Source organism: Panthera leo, chromosome A3, assembly GCF_018350215.1.
Source record: "Panthera leo isolate Ple1 chromosome A3, P.leo_Ple1_pat1.1, whole genome shotgun sequence".
In the NCBI taxonomy this organism is placed as follows: Eukaryota; Metazoa; Chordata; class Mammalia; order Carnivora; family Felidae; genus Panthera; species Panthera leo.
Genome location: NC_056681.1, coordinates 133,512,108 through 133,535,373, shown reverse-complemented (window position 1 = coordinate 133,535,373; position 23,266 = coordinate 133,512,108). Strand labels below are relative to the sequence as shown.

The following is a 23,266-nucleotide window of genomic DNA, read 5'->3' as shown; positions in this document are numbered from 1 at the left end:
ATAAAACATAAAATTTTTTTTTAGTATTTTCATGTTTATTATTTTTGAGAGAGACAGAGACAACATGAGAGGGAGATGGGGAGAGAGGGAGAGCAAGGAGCCCAACGCAGGGCTTGAACCCACGAGACCGTGAGATCACGACCTGAGCCGAAACCAAAGGGCAGGACACCTACCCGACTGAGTCACCCAGGCGTCCTGAACATAAAAATGTTTTTAAAGCCATGTAGCTAGGTTTACAAGAAAGAAAGGCAACCAAAAAGCTGACAAAAAGAGGCTCATACTGACGTAGCTGTTAGTTCTAAAGGAGGGAGAAGAGAAAGGTATGTTGGCCTTACGTGCAATGTGCTTTTTATTTAAGAAGAAAAGAAAAAAAAAAAAAAAGGTTGGGACACCTGGGTAGCTCAGTTAAGTGTCTGAGTTTTTAGAAGTGTTTTTCAATGTTTGTCCATTTTTGAGAGACAGGGACAGAGCACAAGTGGGGGAGGGGCAGAGAAAGAGGGAGACACAGAATCCAAAGCAGGCTCCAAGTTCTAAGTTCTCAGCACAGAACCGGAGGTGGGGCTCGAACTCACCAACTGCAAGATCATGGCCTGGGCCAAAGTCAGACGCTTAACCGACTGGGCCACCCAGGTGCCCCAGCATCTGACTCTTACTTTCAGGTCAGATCACGGTCTCACGGTTCATGAGCTGGAGCCCCACGTTGGGCTCTGCAGCCGGCAGTGTGGAGTCTGCTTGTGATTCTCTCTCTCTCTCTCTCTCTCTCTCTCTCTCTCTCTCCCTCTCTCTCTGCCCCCAGCCCCACTTGCACTGTCTCTCAAAGTAAATACACTTAAAAACTTGTTTTAAAAAGACAAATTTTGAACCTAATGTGGCAAAGCAAAAACATTCGTTCAACATCAGCAGTGGGCACATGAGTGTCTATTAATTGTGTTCTGTAGTGAACTATATGCTTGAAATATTTCATAAGGTCTTATTTTTTTTATTTTTAAAAAATGGTCTAAACTCCGTGTCTTCCTATTATTCCTTTCCTAATTGGGGGAAGACAAGTTAGTGTTGGATAGTTGGCACATAGCGGATTTAACCTTGTTCGTTTTCGTCTATGGGTGTGTAATGCTAGAAAATTCTCCACATATGCTTTTTTTCTTCCTCTAGTTATTGCCCCTCCCACATCTTTCTCCACCAGTAAAACATTTCCTCACAAACCCTGTGCACAGCTGTCCCAGACTCTTCCCAAGCTCCCCCCTCCTCCTGGTCCCAGAGGCCCCTTTGTGCATGCCTATAATAAAGCTCTTCCTGTATTATATGGTAATCACTTACTAGCTTCTTGAAGCCAAGGGCCATGGTTTAGTTTTCAGTTGCCCCGCAAGTGGTAGGAACTCATGAATCGTGGAATGGATAGTTCAAAGAACGAATACAAAATACATTATTACAATATTCATCCATATAAAACAGGAGCCCTTCCACGGGCCTTCCTTCCCGCGAAGCATGTTACCCAAGCTGTTGTGTTTGGGAGGGATGTGCTGGGCTGGCAGGCAACTCCAGGAGCGGTGCCCCTACCACTTGTGGTCGTGGCCCAATGTCAGCACAGCCCTGAATCTCAAAAGGGAGTCATTAAACCTGCCATCACAGTCTAAGGCCTTCCCAGTGAGCAAGTACCAGGGCGGGCTTACTTGGGGGTGTCCAGCCTGGCATCTTCGTACGAGGGTTAGCGGAAGACGTTTTTCCCATGGTGGTTCACGACAGAGTCTAGAGGGGCCTCTGGACGCACAGTTCCCTGGAGTTTGAAATCAAGGCACAGAAACCCAGTGGGAGCCCAGGTGCTCTCACTTGAGAGGTTTGTGTTTTGAGGTCTCACTTGAGAGGTACACTCACTTGAGGGGTTTGGTTTTTGAAGTAAGCTCCATGCCCGACGTGGGGCTTGAACTCACAAGCCCGAGATCAAGAGTCGCATGCTCTACTGAGACAGCCAGGCGCCCCTAACTTAAGGTTGTTTTAATTGCCTTCCAAAGTGTTTATGTGACTACAATTTAAGTATTTTTCTTTTCAAATTTTTATTTAAATTCCAGTTAGTTAATATACAAGTGCACCGTTTCAGGAGAATTCAGTGATTGATCACTTACATTAACACCACGTGCTCATCCCAAGTGCCCTCCTTGATGCCCATCACCCATTTAGCCCCTGCCCCCCACCTCCCTCCAGCAACCCTGTTTGTTCTCCATCCTTAAGTCTCTCATGGTTTGTTTCCCTCTCTCTATTTTCCCCCTCCCATATGTTCATCTGTTTTGTTTCTTAAGTTCCACACGAGTGACATCATATGGTATTTGTCTCTTATTTCGCTCTGCATAATACACTCACTCTAGCTCCATCCACGTCCTTGCAATGTTTTAAGTCATTTGTAAGCGATTAAAGAGTTAATGATTCCTTAGAATATACTCATCATGTTGAAGAATCCCCTAGTAAACGAAAGACCATGATCTCTCCTGAGGTGAAAGGCCTGGAGTTCACTTCTATAGATGGAATTTAAAGCCTCAGAAATTAGCAAACACACACACATATTTTTAAACTACCGTTTAATCAGTTTTAAGGACACAGAAATTAGAAAAAAAAAACATTTATACGCAAGTTAAAAACATCTGTAAAACCCAGCAATAAGCCAGCAGCGCCAGGGACACGGACTGGAAAGGAGGGGTTATGAAATCATCACGTCACAGTGTAACCGACACAGCGGGAGTTCAAACTGAGAACCATACAACAAGAAATAGTTTACGGATCTGTTGAAAAATAACCCTTCTTTAAAAAAATATTTTGGAGTAACAAAAACAAAAAAGCACAGAACGCCACATTCTAGTCTTACCCGGGGAAGGCAGACGACAAAAACCGGCTGTTACAGCTGGGGCCCCCTCCCCATGTTCGGGCGACGATGTCCGACCACTCCTAGGCACAGGTCAAGATACGACTCTTCAAGGAAGGCAGGAATGAGCTCATACGGTCTCCCTCTGCACATAGAAGGGTTTCTCTCATTCCACCTGAATTATCTTTAGTGTCATTCCTACTGGTTCATGCGGTGCCTTTCTGGTTCCGAGAGGCGGTCGTGCATAGGTGACAGACGAAGCTTGGCTTGGAACATGTCTGTGTGGGGTGTTTGATGCCTTTCCCCTTGCGACACAAAGTCAGGAGCAAAGGTACTTTGTTGACCAATCTGCACATACAGAACCAAAAATACTTAAAACTGGGAAGGAGGCAGATGTTGAAGTCTGTCAAACTCTTCACGGGTGTCCTTTAGCGGTGAAGGACAAAAAAGCGATATTACCAAGTTAATTTCTCAGAGAAGTTACCCCAAAATAGAGACTGGCCAGGGCACAGTCATTTACGACTCCAGGAAAAGGTAGCTAGTTACTCTTTCCACTTGAAACATGTTATTAAGAAAATGGCTAGTCATTCTGTTGGGTGTTGCTCTTTATCTTTTGGTTTTTCATTTTATTTCCATTTCTTTCTGCGGCAGCAAAATCTGACGAAACGTGAGCGGAGAGATGGCCGTGCATCACCGACTTCAGCTTTAGACAGTGATTCCGCATGGATCTTTCTTTATGTTGTTATTTCTAGGACATAGAGTCTTGGGGTCATTTTGGTTTGGTTTTGCTTTATAAAAGGTTTTCTAAAAGAAGACAGGTATCATTAATTCTAAAGGCGAGACAAATCAGTCAGCATAAAAATGTGTCTTCAGGCGCCATTTCAGAAAGTCTTCCCAATCAATAAACTATAGAGCTTGTCAGTTGTTTACTGGGATTTCCATGTTAAAAATCTATTAAAATAAATATTATTTTAAAACATATAAAAACATTAATAAGCAGCCCACTGATTAAAATGTAACTGGCTGCATCCTCTATACAATGAGAGCCTCAAAAAGCAGCCTAGTCATTGATTATAAGAGCATTCCTATAAAACACCAACATGGAAAATTTCATTGTAAATTCTCTTCGGTAACGAGAGTCACTATACATAGATTTGACTACACGGTGCTGCAGAAACACACTGTGGAGACCCTCTACTCTCTGATCTTTCCAATCCCAATTTCAGGTACAGTTTAGCCAATCTTTTCCTTCAGCATTAGGAGCGTGCACTGATACGAACCCACTCTTACGAGGACGGCTGCAGAAGGAACTTTCTGCATCTAAGGTACTCGTATAAATGATCAGCCATTCCTTAAATGTACACTTGGTTCAGAGGAAGAGTTTAATAAGGTACTTGAGGGCAGTTAAGATTACATTTCACAGTGTTACATAGAATTCCGCACCTATGTGAAATCTGATGTACTCAATTTCAGCCAGGACAGACCACCAGTGGGTGAACGAAACTCCATCAAATACCGGTTTAGATGTAAAACTCCGGACAAGTCCTCCATTGACGCAACAGCAGGCACCATTCTGAAACAACTATTCTCTCAAGTAATTGTTTCTTTCAGTTTTAGCGGAGAACCCTTAACATCAAGTAACTAATGATTTTGAAGTTTATAATAAGGAAACAAAAAAGTGTAAGTGCCCAAGTGGTTTGTGAATATACAAACTAAAATTTACAGGGTATGAATTTTAAATAGGAAAGACTTTTTTTGTCCTAAACACAATCTAGTCCTTGAATAAAAGTATAAACTTTGTCATTATTTTCACGGCCGAGTTTTAACATGTCTTCTGTAGTTTAAAGTGGTAAACCCTGTCCAGTAAACTTGGTGGGTTGCACTGACATATTCTAGGACAGATCACCTTCAATTTCACACGGCACAAATGAACGAACAAGCAGAGAAAGCAAAAGGAAGATCTGTTTCCTTCACTAGAGACTATTTCATGATCAAGGATTCATGTGAAGGGCTATATTCAGTAGAAAGGTTATGCTGCCACGCCTTCTGATTTAAGGGACTGAAAGATTTTCCTCGGTTGCCAAGAAAACCTTTAGAAAAGTCTGGGCTTGGAGCTGCTCAAGTAATAAAAGTAAATGACCATGACAATAGTTCTGATTGTGAATCTGCCTTTGTCCGTGACTCCTACACGTCTTGCTAATGGCTTCCATTCATTACAAATCGACTGGTCATAAACTTTTAGAACTGATCCTTTAATTTCTTATTAAGAAACTCTGATCCAGAGGACAGGCAACTTGCCCAGATCCTAAGGTTCCTTAATAACAGAGCCAGATGAACATCCAGATCTCCCAGGACAATCAGTGTTTCCACGTGCCTTACCTTCACTCTTTAAAAAAAAACCACTCTTTGTACTGCAAAGTTTCCTGAAAACTGTTAGCTATGGAAATCCTGCCATGGAATCCTGTCACACACGGCAGGGGTCAATAACAAAAATACTTCTTAACCAAAAGTATGGTGGTGGCATAAGTGGTGGCTGGACATTGTTGAAGCCAAAGAAACCTCCTCTACTATGCTGGATGTTTTAGAAGCTGCATACATTTCTCCAATTACCCTGAGTTCCAATAAAAATGCTCATTTTTAAAACTGAGATTAAGCTACTTGTAAAATGGTGATCACTGAGATACATCAAATTAACTGTTACTGTTTCAAGAAAATGAAATTGAGGGAAGAATAATGTTTTTGTTCCCTTTTTTTTTTTTTTTTTTTTTCCCTGAGTAGCATAATAATGATGTTCACCGATCATCTCTGGAGTAGTTTCATGACAACTGAAGAGTGGAGAAATAATATAAATATGGACTGAATCTTACTGTGTTGATTAAAAAAGAAGCAAGCACATAGTACAATGAATCCCTTTATACTTAACAGTAGTAGAGACAGACCAGTTTCCACTTCAAGTAGAAGTATTAATCCTTACAACACTCCAAGTAGATATAGTCATTTCACACAGCACAAAGTGTTTCTTCTTGAGAAGAAAAGTCGAGAATTAGATTTCTTTAGTTTTTCTAGATTACATACTTACGAGAATTTCTACAAAATTAGAGAAAAGCTATCCTAAAACCATTTCATACAAAACCCAAAAAACTAGTTGATCCAAAGGGATGAAAATCAGTCAATCTGTGTAGATAATGCATCATCTTCAAAGTAATTGGAAAATTATTCAATCATCTCGCTTCCTGGATGGCAACACCACGAGGACATTCATTGAACAAGAAACAGGTAACAGTGATTTTAGGTTTACAGGCAGAGAAATGACATAGGTGATAAAAATAAACAGTTATTATTTATTAATGGCTAGAGGTGGGCTGAAAAGAAGTTTTATTAAGCTTTCTTATTTTCATTTATGACATGCCTAGACCTGTCCTTTAAACCCTGAATTTGTTTACTTTTGAAAAATAGTGATCAGATTCTCTGCGGCAGTAATTAGACTAAGGAGACCTTTCGGGGGCAGATATTTTCCATGATTATTCTTTTCCATCGTCTCACGTTACACAGCTAGCTTAATCTCAATGCATGGGAAAACGGAGAAAATTTATTTAGCTATCTGTCCTTTCCTGGGAAGTAAGTAGCAGGGTATGGCTGACCTCAGCAGGTGGAAAAATTTTACCTTTAGAAAAATAACCACATTTGCTATAAACAAAGACCGGGATATTTCTAAAGCTCTAAAAAGATACGCCGATGTTTTTGCTGACTGAGACCTCACCAGTTCCAAGTATGCTTGCTGTTTCCCTTTAAATGAAACACTGCGCCGCTCAAGCCAGATAGGAGTTCTGCTTTAACTTCATGTACAAACTTACCGACGACAAAAATAAAAGACACACCACACCTAACCAATTTGCATTGCATTAAAAATGTAAGGCAGAAAGGAAACGAACTGGTCAAATAAAGGTGAAGTCAAATCAAAGACTGGTCAAATAAAGGTGAAGTCAGAAGGCCGTGTCCCCCGCTCTTCTCTCAAACCCCATGATCCCGTGATTCACTACCTGTGGCTGAAGCCCTACACTCCAGGATGGCCTCGCAGTCCCCTCCTCTGCTTTCAGCTTCCCACGCCCGTCACCAGACTGGCATTAAAGGAGACATCGAGTGATTCAAGGTGAGATCAATTATGGGGAAAATGGCCTGTAAGGTAAAAGCGTACTCTTCTACTTACAGAACCTAAAACTCATTAAAAAGAGTGAAGAGCAACATTTTCATGTAAGAATTTAAGAGTCTGGAAACGGATTTATTTTATTTTCTAAAAATGTGGGCCAGACCCCACGACTTTAAGCTTTCATCTCCCTAAAACTTTCCCCAATAGGAAGTAAGCTGTTAAGGGTAAGAAAGGGACTAGACAGTCACCTTACTCAGTGATTTCTCTTCCATAACCCTCACACAATCCACCACTATTGTTTTCATGATCCCTCTAACAATTCTAGATAATTTATGCTTGATAAATTCCATTTCAAAGTCCACCACGTTAAAAAGTTATTCCATTTCGATGTCTTACATAATCACAAAGAACTCAGATAAGTAAAGGTGAAAAGCACGTCTGCGGAGCACGTGGTACCTACACTGTGCACCTGTGCCCCATCCCAGCAGGCTCTACGCCAGTCCTCGTGGGGCCTCCTTCATTCATGCCTTCCTTCCTTCCCTTGTCATCTTCTCTTGCTTTTTTTTTTTTTTTTAAGAAAATAAACTTAAAATATCCCATTACCCACTTTTAATTGTGTTGAAGAAATTCTTCCTTGACGGGCTCTGACTGACACAAAGTAATTAAATTCTCCAGGAAAATAAGCTACGTATAATTTGGCATCCGGTCCTGTTTGCGGTTTCGCTACGTACTGTAGTCATCTGAGATACTTTAAGAAAACCCTTCCAATACTGAGATGTTTATTGCATTTTTAAAGTATCCACATCTTAAATATCCTGTTTCAAAATTCCTCCAGAATTCCTTTACAGCATATAACATCAAATATTGAAATAGTGTTCTCACAATATTACACTTGAAAATACCATTTAGGAACGATATTTCAGGAAATAGAGGGTTTAAGGCAAGACATTCATTTGGAAAAGTTAATTTCTCTCAATCATCCAGATTGACACAATTACCTGTCCACCTCTTCGGTGCCTTGGGATACGCAACATACATTCAGCAACAGGGCACACATATGACCGTGTGGACATATGCTGAGGTCCTGAGTGCCCATTGAGATAATGGAAATATTTTTATATAAGGCGTGGCCCACAGGGACATGGCCTGGGAGGGGTTATTCACTCCGTTTCCAATCTGCTCTACAGGAAATTCCCTACCTAGATCTGTCAGATGTCCCCCCACTTAATCTCTTTTCAAACAAACACAAATCCCTTGAAAAGGTGCTAAGAGTGGTTTCTGTTAACATAGAAAAAATAGCCGTCAGCATATTTTCCCCTTCACTGTTTTAATGATGAATGTCTAGAGGCTATTTCTTGATTCTGATTGCAAACATTGTTTGTTGTGGAAAAACTATTCTGTCCCAAAGAATTTTCTCTTTCATCAAACTTTTTGGATCGTGCCAGCTGAACATTTTCCTGTGTATTCTTTCCTCTTTGACTTTTTTTCACCGGCAACAACAATAATACTAAGATACCAGCAATGTGCAGGCCGTAATACCAGGAGCTGGAAGAAAAAAAACAGAATTTACTTTATTAGATTTTGATCACGGATGCTTAGCAACTGCACACTCGTCAGAATGTCCTAGGCCCCACTCAGGATGTGTGCATTCACCACATCTCTTGCGTTCCGGTCCCACCCCTGCCCCATGAGAGGCAGCTCTAAGGCGTATGCTAGTGGGTTTTTAGAAAGCAGCATATAAGCCCAGACCACTTCGGAGCATGACACTAGGTATCACATTACACTCCTCTGTAAGGGTCATAAGTGCATGGCTACAGAGAGCAAAAACAAAAAGGTACTTATTAGCAGCTGCAGCGACCTAAGAATAATCTCGCAAATCCACAGAATCGAACACTGAGTGAACAGAGAGAAGGCAGAGATAATAAAGGCCTTAAATGCTCTGGCCTCCTCTGCTGTTTACGGCCCCTGATTAAGTTACAAATATTCCAGTGATGTGAGTAATAGATAATACTGCCTCTTGATGGTCACTGTCATATAATAAAGGAAAGTCACATTATTAAGAATATTATTAGAGGCATTATTCCTGAAATTAAGTATAAATCAAGTGCGACCGAGGCCACTTTTTTTAGCTGTAAGTTCAAGCGATCATGAACAAAGTACCTGGGATAGAAAATCTAACCAACAGCTCGATCGCATTCAAAAACAAGTAATCATTCTGTGAAAAGGGGACATTTTAGTGGAGTTCCTTAATGTCTGTCCGTATGTGTCGCCATATTCCATTCAACAATTTTTGACCACGCGTTCTGTGTTGCCGTTTCTAAACACTGGGGTAATGAGGACTTTATGAAAGATGAAGTGTCTGATCTCAAAGATCTCGCTAACACAGCGAGAGCGGAATTTGGTGGGTGAGGGAGACAATAAAGAGATAAAACACAGAATTTAAGACAAGAGTTTCCATAATACAGAGAAGACAAAGTACCCGTGAAACATAAAAGAGTAAGAAGGGAACAAATTCATGAAATACAAGTAATTTATTTCCTTTTGACTAAAGCGATGAAAAGGATTAACAATCCCTTGTTGAGAACAAACTACATTTTAAAACTGCTCTGTCCTATTTTTGATTGTTCATCTTATTTCAAGTTCGCCTATCCTCTCCTTTTTGGAGTTAATAGTCTGACAACCCGAACTCTTGGTGCACAGACTCAACCAATACGTACTCGTGATTATCTGGAAGATATTATTTTGCTTCCACTCCCAGAATATCCCGAGAGACACAAAAGCCTTTGCTTCAGCTTATAAACTCCTAGCCCTTGACCCCAGGGCAGGGGTGAGCAAACTCCAGCCCACGGGCCACATCTAGCCGGATGCTGCTTCTTTTATTTGGTTAAGTGACGTACAACTGACCTAATACGTTACAGTAGCCTCAGGTGTACAACATAATGATTCGATACGTGTACACATCGTGAAAGGATTCCCACGGTGAGTCCAGTTAACATCCAGGTGTAAAAAGAACAGCTACATTTTCTAGTTAAACCTCTGCGAGACCTGAGGCAGCGGCTGCCCAGCTGGCACATCTCTTAAGTCATATTCATCTCAGGGTTAAGTGGTGTGAATCATTCCATAAAAATCTTGGGACTGCTTGGTTTAAGATGAAAAAGCTAACTACAGAAAGTAAGGCTAGGGCATGATTTTTTTACACAAGCAAAGAGCTTGCTCTTAAAAATAAAGTTATTCCCGGGCGCCTGGGTGGCCCAGTCGGTTAAGCCCAGTCTGACTTTGGCTCAGGTCATGATCTCGCGGTTTGTGAGTTCCAGCCTCGCGTCGGGCTCTGTGCTGACAGCTCGGAGCCTGGAGCCTGCTTCGGATTCTGCGTCTCCTCCTCTCTGTGCCCCTCCCCTGCTCATGCTCATGCTCTGTCTCTCAATAATAAATAAGCATTAAAATAATAATAATAATAATAATAATAATAAAGTTATTCCCACTGGTATATTTTTAAGAGTGACACTTACCTGTAAAACATGAATGACGGTTTTACAGATAGAAGTACAAATGGCACAACTGTGTAACTTATTGCTACTTGAGTCACTATCCACGTTATAACATCATACAATAATTTAAGCTGGGGAGGTTTGATGAAATAATGTCTAAAGTTATTTCTCATCTGAAATAAAGAAACAAAAATATGTGCTTTATCTTCAGTGTTGCTACAGAGTCACACTGACTACATCCACTGCTTCAAGAACGTGCAGTGGCTGACATTCCCACGCGTTGCTGGTGCAAGTCTAAGGTGGCGCTGCCATTACGGGAAAAGTTGTTTGGCAAAAACGAATACATGTATCTGTGAAAAATATGGAGAGAGCAAAATGCGGGAGTGTGGGTAAAAGGCATGTAGGAGTTCTTTGCCACTCTTCTGGAGATTTGAAGTTGCATTAAAATTAAAAGTTTCCCGGGGCGCCTGGGTGGCTCCGTCGGTTAAGCGGCCCACTTCGGCTCAGGTCATGATCTCGCGGTCCGTGAGTTCGAGCCCCGCATCGGGCTCCATGCTGACAGCTCAGAGACTGGGGTCTGCTTCAGATTCTGTGTCTCCCTCGCTCTCTGCCCCTCCCCCACTCACGTTCTCTGTCTCTCAAAAGATGAAATGAATAAATGTTAAAAAAATTTTTTTTTTAAATCTCCCCCAAAGTTAAAAATAACACTGCCTAGAGCTCTTTAAATCATATTTGGTATAGTATATAAATAAAGTTCTGTCTGTTTTCAATGTTTTCTACTATGACTTAATGAGACATCCTTCCTCTTGAAGCCCTGGGTTTGTGAAATACAAGTGAAGATCATACCCTGAGCTCAGGCCAAACACACTTAGAATAAATGGCAACGACACACATTCTCAAAATAGGTGTTTCCTAATAACCACTATTCAAACATTTTTTTTTAGCTTCCAAAAAAGTCAAAACATTTCAGTTTTGAAATGTGCGAACTTAACCAAACATTATTTCCTCTTTTCTATGATCATCTTCCCTGCTTTTCTTGTCTAGTATGTTCAGAGGTGAAACACGGCCCCGTGAGGACACCACCGAGTTTCTGAGAAGTGACCTGGTGTGTGGTTAATGGCTCTCCCTACAGCGAGACCATCGTTCATAGTGGCCAGAACGAGTCCCGACACCTACATGTTGCCTGGTTCCCTGTGCAGCACCTACCCACCCTCCCCGCCCCCGTCCACCAGGGGCAGATCCACTCTCCTGAAGCATGGCTTTCCACTGGTCATCTCCCTCCTTGAAGATCTTCCCGGACTCCCCGGGCTGCAGGCGGAATGAGGGTTGGGCCCTCTCCTCGTCTGTCAAGTCCTTCTATTATGCCCTCCTCCCTCCGCCCCCTGCACTCCTTTCCCCTTCCAGAATTATCCACTATTTAGGGATTCACAAAGTCTCTGCTTCAACCAGATTTACTTTTCGTTTCCAAACACACTGGGCACTTCCAAACTTGGTTTTGAGAATGTCATCTCCTGGCCTACAATGTCACGTTCTACCCCCACCAAACTTGGCTCACTTTTAAAACGATCATCTTTCAAAGCCCTAATCCAACCACGCTTCCCTAATGAGGCCACCTCTGGTCAACCCAACCAAAAGGGATGTCTTTCACCTCCAAACAACTATGTTACTTACTATCTATAAAGCCCACGGGATCTATCATATATGTCTCGTGCTGTACATATGCACATATGTACCCCCACCTGAAAATTGACTAAATCTCTGCTAGTTTGTTAAATGAGGCCTCCTCACCTGTACTTGCTGGAAGAAGCCTGTTTGAGCGCTGTTTTGGTCACGTCACTTTCAAGGACTCACACTGAACTGTCCTTCCTTGCCCACCCATGTCACCAGCCTGATTTCTCAACTGTTTCCCAAAGTATGACGCCAGGTTCCAACCAAGCCAACACTCTGAAGAACTGTGCCCTGTCTCTAACGTTGGCACCCGCCACCCGGGGACGGCCCACCGGCTCTGTCCATGGTCTTCGTGCTCCCCTCCTCACCTACAGGAGGATTCATCGGGGACAGCTCTCGGGAAACGTTTGTGAAACGAACCCATCTTTATTTAACGCAGGTTTTAGCTCTCGTTCAGAAAACCGCGTAAAGACAACCAACGCTGTGCAGGTCCCTCCCGCAGGAGCGCTGGACAAACACGCCAGACGCCCCCCTCGCTTCTAACCAGAGCACGGCTCCATCTGCGGTCACACGAACGAGGCCTTCGGGGAGAGGGTGAGCTCGGCCTCCTCCTCCCACTCACGTGGACTCCCCTCGAGGACGACGTGGGGTTCTAGATACTCACGGCTCGTGCTGCCAGTGTCATCACCACTCCCGTGAGAAACGTCAGGTAATACCCTGGGTAAACCCCGTGCCAGATGGCGGACAGAACGAACGTCTGGATGGTTGGACTCAAGGAGGCTCGTTCGTAACACACCCTGGAAACCATGAACACCACACTGAGTGGTTAGAGTTCACACAGCCCACAGCGATCATTCTTTTCTCAGCCGACAGGGCCCAGGGCAACCAGGAAAACAACTGCAACTTAGCGTCGGCCACAACTTGACCTGTGACCTCAGGGAGGTGAAGGCTATTAGCTATTCCTATTGATCTAGGAAAACAAATTTGATTTTCATCTTTTTATGGTACCTGTGATAGCTAAAATGATCATTTCTAGTGTCTAGAAATCTATGCTATTTACCAAGAAACTTCAACGTGCTTAGTCTAAAATTTCCCTGTAACATGGTAGAGAACTCAAATGAAAATAAGATTTTCTAAAGGTGTCTTATTTATTTACTTATTTATTTATTTAGTAAGTAAGTAAGTAAGTAATGTTTACTCCCAATGCGGGGCTTGAACTCACGACCGTGAGATCAAGAGTCACATGCTCCATTGACTGAGCAAGCCAGGTGCCCCCAAAAGTTATCAAATTTAAGATACAACAAAGGGGTGCCTGGGTGGCTCAGTCAGTTAAGCCTCCGACTTCGGCTCAGGTCATGATCTCATGGTTTGTGGTTCAAGCCCCGCATCAGGCTCTGTGCTGACAGCGCTGAGCCAGGGGCCTGTTTCCGATTCTGGGCTCCCTCTCTGCCCCTCCCCCACTTATGCTCTGTTTCTCTCTCTCAGAAATAAAGAAATAAACCTTTTAAAAAATACTAAAATAAAATACAGCAACAACAACCACACAACAGATTAGTTCAGGAAATATGTAGCCACTGGGGAGACTGCAATGTAGCACAAAGCCACAATGTCATATGCTGGGTATCTCGAGGCAGAAAGATATGCAACTTGCCAGGAAATAAAGGACACTCCCCAAAAAGGCTGCTTTACACAGTGCCTAGAGCCATAACGTTTCGTAAAATAAACTCGAGATACGGCAACGTATCTCACTGGGAACAAGGAGACAGAGTCCCTGGGAGTTTCTGTGCAACTCCCTAACTTCATCTTTTACAAACGTTGCCCCACTCGGGCTGCCTGTGGCTCCCCCTCGGCCGTGTGACAAATTCCTCGTCACGGATCCTGGCACCAGCACTTCCTCTCCCCCTGCGCCTCGCTGCTCCTGCTCTCTCTCTCCGCTCTTCCTCGCTACAGGGAACGCGCAGGTGACCCTGCCGTGTTTTTAACAAGATCGTGAATTCTTTGACTGCAGATGTTGGGTCTTTCTGTCCTACTCATCGTTGTGTCCTGTGCCTAACATACAGAAAGATCTGTCAAATTGAAATATGTTTGCAACTGGAACTGCTGTGGACAATCTAGGGCATCTGGACAGTGGTTGTACAGTTACTCTGTTTTATTTAACCAAATCTCCAACCAATGACAGTAGGAGGACGCTGGCGATCTCGGAAAGATGCCTGGGAAGGCGGACTGAGAAGCCCGTGATCGAAACATTCACCACTCAGGCCAACACAGTTCTCAGATTCGATAGACTCTTGCGTTGGAAGACGTTAACAGTATTTCCTGGTTAACACCAAGGTCAGTGTCACTCAACACACTGTTATTTAATCAAGAATCTGAACTCAGTGAAACTCGGCCTCAGGTATTAGACACCATAGCACAGCTAAAGACTGTTCTTGAAGGAACATACCTTTTGAGCCAAAGAGCTGTCTGAATATTCCAATTATCAAGAAACATCTTGAAACTTGTTGACATCTGAAAAACAAAAGAACCTTTTTCTTTGGCCAACAAAATAATGAAGGTTTAGATACAAGCAATAACATGGTGTTGTGCTAAAAATCAAGTACTTGATGCTGACAGTGGTGTACTGATTTATTTCCTTCATATTTGTTTTCTAATACAGTAATGTGCTTGTATAAATAAAACTTGCTTCTCAGAGGGGACAACTACGAGATGATCCCCATTTTCTCCTGTATGTTAACATTTACAGGCGTTGTCATGGAATTATCCCAAAGACATTCCTGATATGTAAATGACCTTTCCATGACCCTTCCATGACGCTTTCACTGGGGACTGGACGTCCCATCGAGCCACAGCCTCTCCATTCCGTCACCCCCACGCCTCTTCAGCCACCACTTGTGGCTGCTCGGAACCTTGGCCTCACCCGAACTACTGCCATCTATCCACGTTCCCAGACTCTCCACTCGAGCCTCTCCCAATAAAAGCTTCCCCCTTGACCTCAGAAGGACCCTCTGGTCTCCCAACTCTACTTCTTCCCTAAGCAAGCGTCTCCTCCTATGTCTTCACTTCCTTCTCACCATTCAGACTGGTGCAGTATTTATTACGCTCTTCAAAATTCTTGATGCGTTTGTTTCTTCTTCCTTTTAATTCATCTGCTTATCAAACTCCGAGTCCCAGATCAACCATACTTTCCGTCCTCTCTACTTATAACCTCTGAATCCAAGTGCAGAATATCATATAACACTTGAGACTTGTCTTAAATCCATACTTTTTTTTTATTTGAGAGAGTACACATGCACGTGCACACAAGCCCACATGCGAGCATGGGAGGGGCAGAAAGAGACAGAGAAAATCCCAAGCAGGATCCACACTCAGCCTAGAGCCCAACGCAGGGCTTGATCCCATGAACCATAAGATCAGGACCTGAGCCAAAACCAAGAGTCAAGACACTTCACTGACTGAGCCACCCAGGCACCCCTCCATCTCTCCGTTTTAAAACAAAATTAAACAAAACTCTCGCCTTCACCTGTTCCCCTCAGCTATGACCTTATCTCTACCCTCCTTCCTTGTACAGGTAATAAATGCCTAAGAGTTGTATCATCTGGCTTTTATAGCTTATCCCTCCCATGAAACCGTTACCAAAATCATCACTCAACCCCCAGGTGTTACAGCTGCTGGCATTTGAGTCCTGCTCTTACTGCCCGTATCTCAGTCGCATCCAACCCTGATCACCCTCCCCTCCTTCAGGAAACTAGCTCCTTCTTCTTTATTTTTTCTCTAAAAAAATTTTTTTAATGTTTATTTATTTCTGAGAGAAAGAGAGAGAGAGAGAGAGCACACACAAGGGAGGGGCAGAGAGAGAGGGAGAGAGAGGATCTGAGGTGGACTTTGCACTGACAGCAGAGAGCCCGATGTGGGGCTCGAACTCAAGAACCGCGAGATCACGACCTGAGCCTAAGTCGGAGGCTTAACTGACTGAGCCATCCAGGCGGCCCCTTCTTTACTTTTTCTTAGACCATGCATTCTCACCAAGGGCGATATTGCCCCCAAGAGGATGAAAACTGGTTCTTGGCAAAAAAGGCTTACTCGTTTTATGTATAAAAGCATATGTGTATATACATGATATATAAACGGACATACAGTGTATGCAGTATTAAAGTTCACGGGCTGGGTTGGGGGGGGGTCGATGAGGTGACACATGTCTCAAAACCTCCTCAGGGTGGCGATAATGAACAGAAAGTTAGAAACACTGCCATACATACATTCATCACTCAATTTCCACACTTTACGCTTTTCCTTCCCCTTCCCCATTTTCATTACTGACATCGTAGGAAAATTTCAAGGCAAGCATCAGACATCTTATGTCACCTGTACATAGTTCAGAATTTACTGGACTTTCAAAAAACCAAGATCGGACCTAACAAAACTAAGTATTAACTCCTTAATATCATTTAATGCTCATTTTGTGGCCAAATATCCCGACTGTTTAAAAACATGGTTTTCCAGTTGGTCTTTTCAGAGGGTGCAGACAAGGTGCAATGATGTGTTTGGCTCTGCTCTCTGAATCTGTAGCGGCCCCTCCCTGCCCCCCACTCTTCTGTGGCATTTACTTGTGGGGAAAATTGGGTCCTTTGTCCTGTAGATTTCCCGCTTCTGGATCCAGCGTTTAACTTACTTCTCTATACTGCACACTCCCTCTACATTTAGAAAGATCTAGAGACCTAACCACGCTTAACTGTATTGGCAAAGTACTTGAAAGACGGTGCTGTGTTTCCTATGGCATCACCTCCACAGGCGCTTAATGACTGACTGTCCCACTTTTCGTGATGAACGTTCAGTGACGGTAGGGCTCAGCGGCGGGTCCAGCCTGACCCATTCATTATCAAGTTGTCGTTCAACTTTTCACCTTAGGTTTTGGTAATTGCTACTGCTGGAATAATTCTCTCAGGCTTGCAAAGCAATGTCTACTTTTGCTTTTCCTCTCCTTTCTCTGGCTCCTTCTCCTGACCTGCCTTCCTCTGCCCAGCCAAGGGCACAGGGGTTCCTTGGGGGTTCACATCCCTTCTCGGTCTCTCGCTGCTCTCTCATGGCTACTCTCGTGGTTTCCCCCCAAAACCTGAAATGCTACACGCTTCTAGTTCCCCAATTAGGATCTCCAGCTCAGATGTTGCAGCTAGTGTCTGGTCATTGGTTCGTCTGCCGGACAACTTAGTTAAGTCTGAAATCTGAACACACAGTCTCTTCCCCTTCAAACCTGTACCTGTTCTTTGTTCCTTCTCCCAGGGAAAGGCATCGCCATAAAACTGGTTTAAGCCAGATATCTGGTCCCAATTTATAACTCATTCTCTCTTGCTGATGCCAGCATATCACCGGGTTCTGCTGAATCTCTGGAACAGTGCTCCAAGGTGCTTATGTCTTTCCGGCCCCACTGTCCCTACTCTAGTTTAGGTCACCATCACCTTGGATTAACACAACACCCTCCTAACAGACCACTCTGTTCCACGAGGGCAACTCATTCTACCTAACATAGCCAGACCCTTCTAAACCACAGCTGTAACCACCTCACTTGCATAAAACCCATCCACCACACTCCATCGCTCTTAGGAGAGCTCAAAACTCTTAATACGGCCTCTGAAAGTATCTCGGCTTGGCTTCTGTGTCTCCAGTCTCCAGTCACCACTCCCTCTGTTATGACCCAACATGAGCCACATATCCTTTCTCAGGTTGATCACCCTCTACTTGGGAGTGCCTGGCAACCTCCTCCTTATCATTTAGGACTCAGCTTAAGACTATTTCCTTCGGGACCCCTCCCTGAGCTACCTCATCTGAGTTGGACCTTATCTTGTAGCCCACACACACCCTATATCCCTCTGACCCCAATCTACCCTTCTGTAGCACCCACTAGATTAAAGCCCCACGATCGAAGGGCCCAGGTCACACCAATCTTACCCGCTAGATCCCCAGCGCCTGGGGCACATGATTGACAACCCACAAATATTGGTTGAGTGGAAAAATAAGTTATTATTGTTAAAAAGCCTTCAACATCACTCTTGGGACATCGCGTCATGACCTGTAAAAGCAAAGTGGGGTACGTAAAGTATCATAGGGTAACTGACTTGTTAATGATTTACTAACCTCTATTTGCTGAATTCTCAAGTTGGAAATTAAGTCCCAACGAGCCGTTCCATTTTCATCATATCCTCTGAAACCAAAGCCCGCAGCATTATTAATAGCGTCCGCTGCAATAAACAAAGTGAAAAAGAAGGTATGAAAAACCTATGTAACAATCTGCCATGTTCTCTCAGAAGGTACATGTTTATCATATACTAGGATCTTTTATTCTTAAACAGTAAAAGTAGATTTATCCTCATTTTTATCTGATATTATAATAAAATGGGCCTTCAGCCAGTTTTTAGGCCATCCTAACAGTTTGTAGGATATATCCTTGTATTTAGGATACGAGCTGCAAGGTTTGTGTCTTCTAATAGATGACTAATGTTTCTAATTGGTCTTTAAGTGTATCTCCTCAAGAGGGCACTCTGCTGGCTAGCCATTGGGTAAGATACACTTCAGCACATGAACAGTGAGGTCTACCACATGTCACTTACCTAATGTCCACGCAAAATAGTATTTGGGTCGGGCAGCCAGAAGAGAGATGTAAAGATAGATGACTTTTGTTGGCCATGAAGCGGTAGCTTGAAAATTCTCATCGATGTTATACTCCACAGGTAAGGTGTTAGAGATGGTCAAGTGAAATAGTAAGGAAAGTCCACAGACTAAGAGCTTCTGAATAACTGCAACCTGACAGAACGAGACAAGACTTCATAAACTTAATCCATTTCCCTTTTCATTCGTTCTACCCACTACTGCTGGATTCATCTTCCCAAATGCAGCATTAATTCTAGAACTTTCCCGGTGAAAAATCATCAGCTACGCTGTGCTCGGCATTTGAAGCCTTCATGGTCTCACAGTAGGACCGTTTCCAGCCTTCTCTCCAACTAACGCCTCTGGAGTATGGCTCAAATCACTAGAAATATCAATTTGTATTTTCAAAGCTTTCGGTTAAAAAAAAAATCTGAGAGCAAACACAGGCGTGTAGGTGTGAGTACACGAAAATAGTCACGTTAAAAACTTTTGGTGGTGGATTGTACATTTAATATACACACTCATACACAGTTGATTACTCCATGGTGCTTTTACCCTGTATTTCCCAAACGCTACGCATCTCATGAACATTATTTCTGCAATAAACAACTCATACATCTCTTTAAATCTGAAAGTTCTTGGATGCAATTTTGTTCACAAAACTAAAAGAACCACACGCCCGAGAAAACAAAAAAGATCTGCACAGAAGACTCTGATGGGGAAAAGAAAGAAAAAAAGCCATTCTTTACTGTATCCTGGAAAGGTGAAATCACCGTAAGAGAACCCAATTCGTGGTGTTTTTGGATTATTAGTAGGCCGGAATATTTCAATCCGACTCGGTGTAAGGGAGGTGACGGCCCCTGCCGAGGGAGGGAAGCAGGTGGAGGAAAGGAAGGGCTGGCTGTATCCAGGTCATGGGAGGTAACAAAATACTTGCATTGTGAGTGTCCTGCTCAGCAACCTAATAATATTCAAATTAACTAACCTGCAAATGAACGTTCATATGTGAACACTTTCTGTAACACTGCCCAAAGAAACGGCTCAGAGGCAGGAGTCAAAGCACATGCCCGGCTCACTGCACTGCTGGAAGAGCGTTATTTGTTCTGGGGCCGGCCTTGCGAGGAGGTATTGAGTGGTCAAGGGCTCCTCGCTGCAGCTCGTATTCTTATTTCCTCCATGTCTTTGAAAGCCTCCTCCAGTATGGAAAAGGCTACCTTTTCTTCACCTCTTCCCAAAATATCTAACCTATACATTTGAGAAGAGATTTAAAGCAGGTAATTAGAGAGAAATTATAATTACAAATGAGGTGAGCTGGAGAAAATGGCCTGACACATTAACCTAAAAAGTGGGTGTGTCATCTCAGGGACACAGTGAGAAAGGCTGCGGCCTTCCGACTACGTGTGCAAGTTTCCAGGTCTCAGTCTCAAAACAAAACTTCAAGTAGCACACGTCTGATCGCAACCAGCGGTAGGCACACTCGCCCATGAGACTCCCCAAAAAGGCTGAGGCAAAGCGAGATCAGGGAGCCGGGGAGGCGGGGGTGGGGGCCTGGGAAGCCGGGTACAGGCCCTGGGTGTCAGAGTCTCCTGCTCAATAAGGTGGCACCTTCCACCTTTCCAGCAGGGGGGCCAGACGTGAGCTCTCAGAGAAGCTGAGCCAGAGAAGATCAGGCTTAGGGGCACAGGTCCAGGTGGGGGGCGGGGTAAGTGCTGGGATGGAAATGTAGAGACTCTGGAGGAAGTCTGCATGCTGAGAGGTGAAATCCTCAGCCCCCTTGACCAGGCCAGCTCCAGAAGCCAGCAGTCAACTTTGTATCTACCTCGTGAGACTGCCGAAGGCCGGAGGATCCTCCACTAAGAAACTAAGCAGCCTCAGAGAAAAGTCCTACAGACGTCATGGCGGAGGCAGACAGGTGCTCCCCGGAAGCCACCCTCCCCTTCTTGCGCAACAATGGAATGTTTACTTGGGGGCACTGAACTCTAGCTGAAGACCACACAGCACAGTCCGCTTCGCAGCTGAGTGTAGCCACGAGGTCCGCGTGCTGTCGACACAAGTAACGTGGACAGCTCCCGCGGTGAGCCAGCTTAAACCGTGTAGATGAGGGCAACGCCCCAAGGATGGCAAACACAGGGGAGAGCTTAGATCCCCCACCCCCAGGGCCTCCACATTAGCCACAGACCACTGACACCACATGTCCTACCTTTTTAAGCTGCTGTTATTTTGGCCCTCGTTTTAGTACCCAAACCCGTATCTTACCTAGATAAAGACAGTTGGGAGGTCCCCAACAAAAGGGCCGCTGGCTACCTGACCGCCCTACTTTGGATCCCAAGAGTCTACCCACACCACTGATGCACAGAGAGCTTCCAAATACCTTTGAGTGATCTGTAAATCACTACCACCTCCGACTGTGTAAATTTTATGCCTCTGGAATTTCAATTCCAAATACATTAAGACAGTGAGGTCATACATTAAGAGTGTTTGCCATTGCCAACAACCTCTGGTCTATGATGTCTATAACCCAAAAAAGGAAAGGGACATTTTATGAGAGTGCATCCCATAAAAATTCAGAGTGAGGTGACAGAAGGAATGAACACACGTGTATTATTCTTTGTCGGGTGTGATTTACTACTACTCACATGTTTGAAGCGCTTGCAATTTTTCTAGTATTACATAACATTATGTCCAGTGTCTTGAATCCTAGCATTTCATACTCTTTCTACTACTCCAGGGTAAGATTCTGGAATATCAGAGCTATCTGTAATTATCCTTCCTTTCTCTGATGGCAGTGAGACTGCTAAAGGGTCGAGTGGTCAGCCTGGAGACACGAAACAACCAATGGAAGAGACTTGAATGTACTCCATGTCAAGCCTGAAATTCGATCCCGCTTGATACGACGTTTATCAATATGTAACCAGTAATAGAAAGTGGGAAGACAAAGGCACCTTTTGATATAAAACACGATGGGTCACATGGCAGAGAAGAGACTGGGTGTGCTTTTCTTCATTCACGCTTCAGTTTACAGAAACTCAAAGGAGGGTGATCCTTTGCTCCAAGCCCCACATTCAGAAAAATCATACTGGCTCCCTTTTTTGTCTCAGACTTTTTGACTGGACTATTTCTCATGGGACTTTTAGATTCTACCAGATCAGCGGCACCTGGGGGGCTCAGTCGGTTAAGCGTCCGACTTTGGTTCAGGTCATGAGCTCACGGTTCATGGGTTCCAGCCCACGTTGGGCTCTGTGCTGACAGCTGAGCCTAGAGCCTGCTTAGGATTCTGTGTCTCCCTCTCTCTCTGCCTCTCCCCAGCTTGTGCTCTGTCTCTCTCTCTCAAAACCAAATAAACATTAAAAAGATTTTTTTTCTAGGACCAAAACAAAAACAGGCAGCTGAGTGCATTTGGCCCATGGGCCATAGTTAGTTTGCCTACCTCTTGTTATAATAACGTCATTCTTTTCTTTGAAACCAACATTAAAGAGGAAGTCACTTTTAATAAAGACAAAAATGGTGCCTGGGTGGCTCAGTCGGTTAAGTATCCGACTTCGGCTCAGGTCATGATCAGGTTTGTGAGTTTGAGCCCCACATCAGGCTCTGTGCTGACAGCTCAGAGCCTGGAGCCTGCTTCGGATTCTGTGTCTCCTCCCCCTCTCTCTGCCTCTCCCCAGCTCATGCTGTCTCTATCTCTCAAAAAAAAAAAAAAAAAAAGTAAACATTAAAAAAATTTTTTTAAAAACCACAAAAGATCCTACCAGATCAAATCCAGAAACTCAGCTGGCACAAAGCCTGAGAGCCCTTCTTGATAAAGGAGCATCATTCCCAGCAGTTCAGAGGAAATAAAGTTTATGCTCCGCTGTGAGGCAATTTAGCACGGACTTCATAGTCAGACTGCCTGGGTTTGAACCCGAGTTCTCCCACAGCCAACCTGGGCAATCCTGGTCAAATGACGCGGGCCTGGTTTCCTCGTCCATTCAGTGGTGAGAGTAACAGCACCTGCCTTGTGCTGTGGGGGCTGAGAGAGCAACCGTGAAGTGTCCACGGCAGGACTTGGCACATGGGAAATGCTATCAGAGTGTCAGCTACCATTAACTCTTTTAAAAAGTTTATTTACCTATTTTGAGAGAGAGAGAGGGACAGAGAGAGGGGGAGAGAGAGGATCCCAAGCAGGCTCCACACTGTCAGCACAGAGCCTGACTTGGGGCTCAAACTCACAAAGTGTGAGGTCGTGACCTGAGCTGAAACCAAGAGTCAGAGGCTTAGCTGAATGAACCACCCAGATGCTCCATTATTAACTTTTTTATTGTGGGAATCAGGAAAAGTTTTACGGAAAAGGTGGTATTTGATGTAGGCTTTTAAAGAGGAGTAAGATTTCAACTAGCGATGATCAGGAAGAGGACAGGGAAGGCAGGGGAGGAGAACAGGGGAATTAGGGGAACATGACATACAGGTAAGGAAAGAGCCTAGAAAATTAGGTTGCGT

At 43.9% G+C, this 23,266-nt stretch overlaps 1 protein-coding gene across 6 annotated transcripts in view; it reads right to left on the bottom strand.

The window, feature by feature from the left end:
* Nucleotides 1-4,452: 4,452 nt before the first annotated feature.
* The window catches only part of MBOAT2 (membrane bound O-acyltransferase domain containing 2), a 126,343-nt gene continuing 107,529 nt past the window's right edge, over nucleotides 4,453-23,266 (bottom strand). For all 6 annotated transcript variants that reach the window (XM_042933721.1, XM_042933722.1, XM_042933727.1 and 3 more), the window contains 6 exons: nucleotides 18,757-18,949; nucleotides 18,284-18,387; nucleotides 14,598-14,662; nucleotides 12,819-12,951; nucleotides 10,508-10,659; nucleotides 4,453-8,543 (listed from right to left, as the gene is read on the bottom strand). In XM_042933721.1, coding sequence (XP_042789655.1) covers nucleotides 8,318-8,543; nucleotides 10,508-10,659; nucleotides 12,819-12,951; nucleotides 14,598-14,662; nucleotides 18,284-18,387; nucleotides 18,757-18,949 — 873 coding nt within the window. In that variant the 3' untranslated portion in view covers nucleotides 4,453-8,317. The remainder of the gene's footprint in view (nucleotides 8,544-10,507; nucleotides 10,660-12,818; nucleotides 12,952-14,597; nucleotides 14,663-18,283; nucleotides 18,388-18,756; nucleotides 18,950-23,266) is intronic.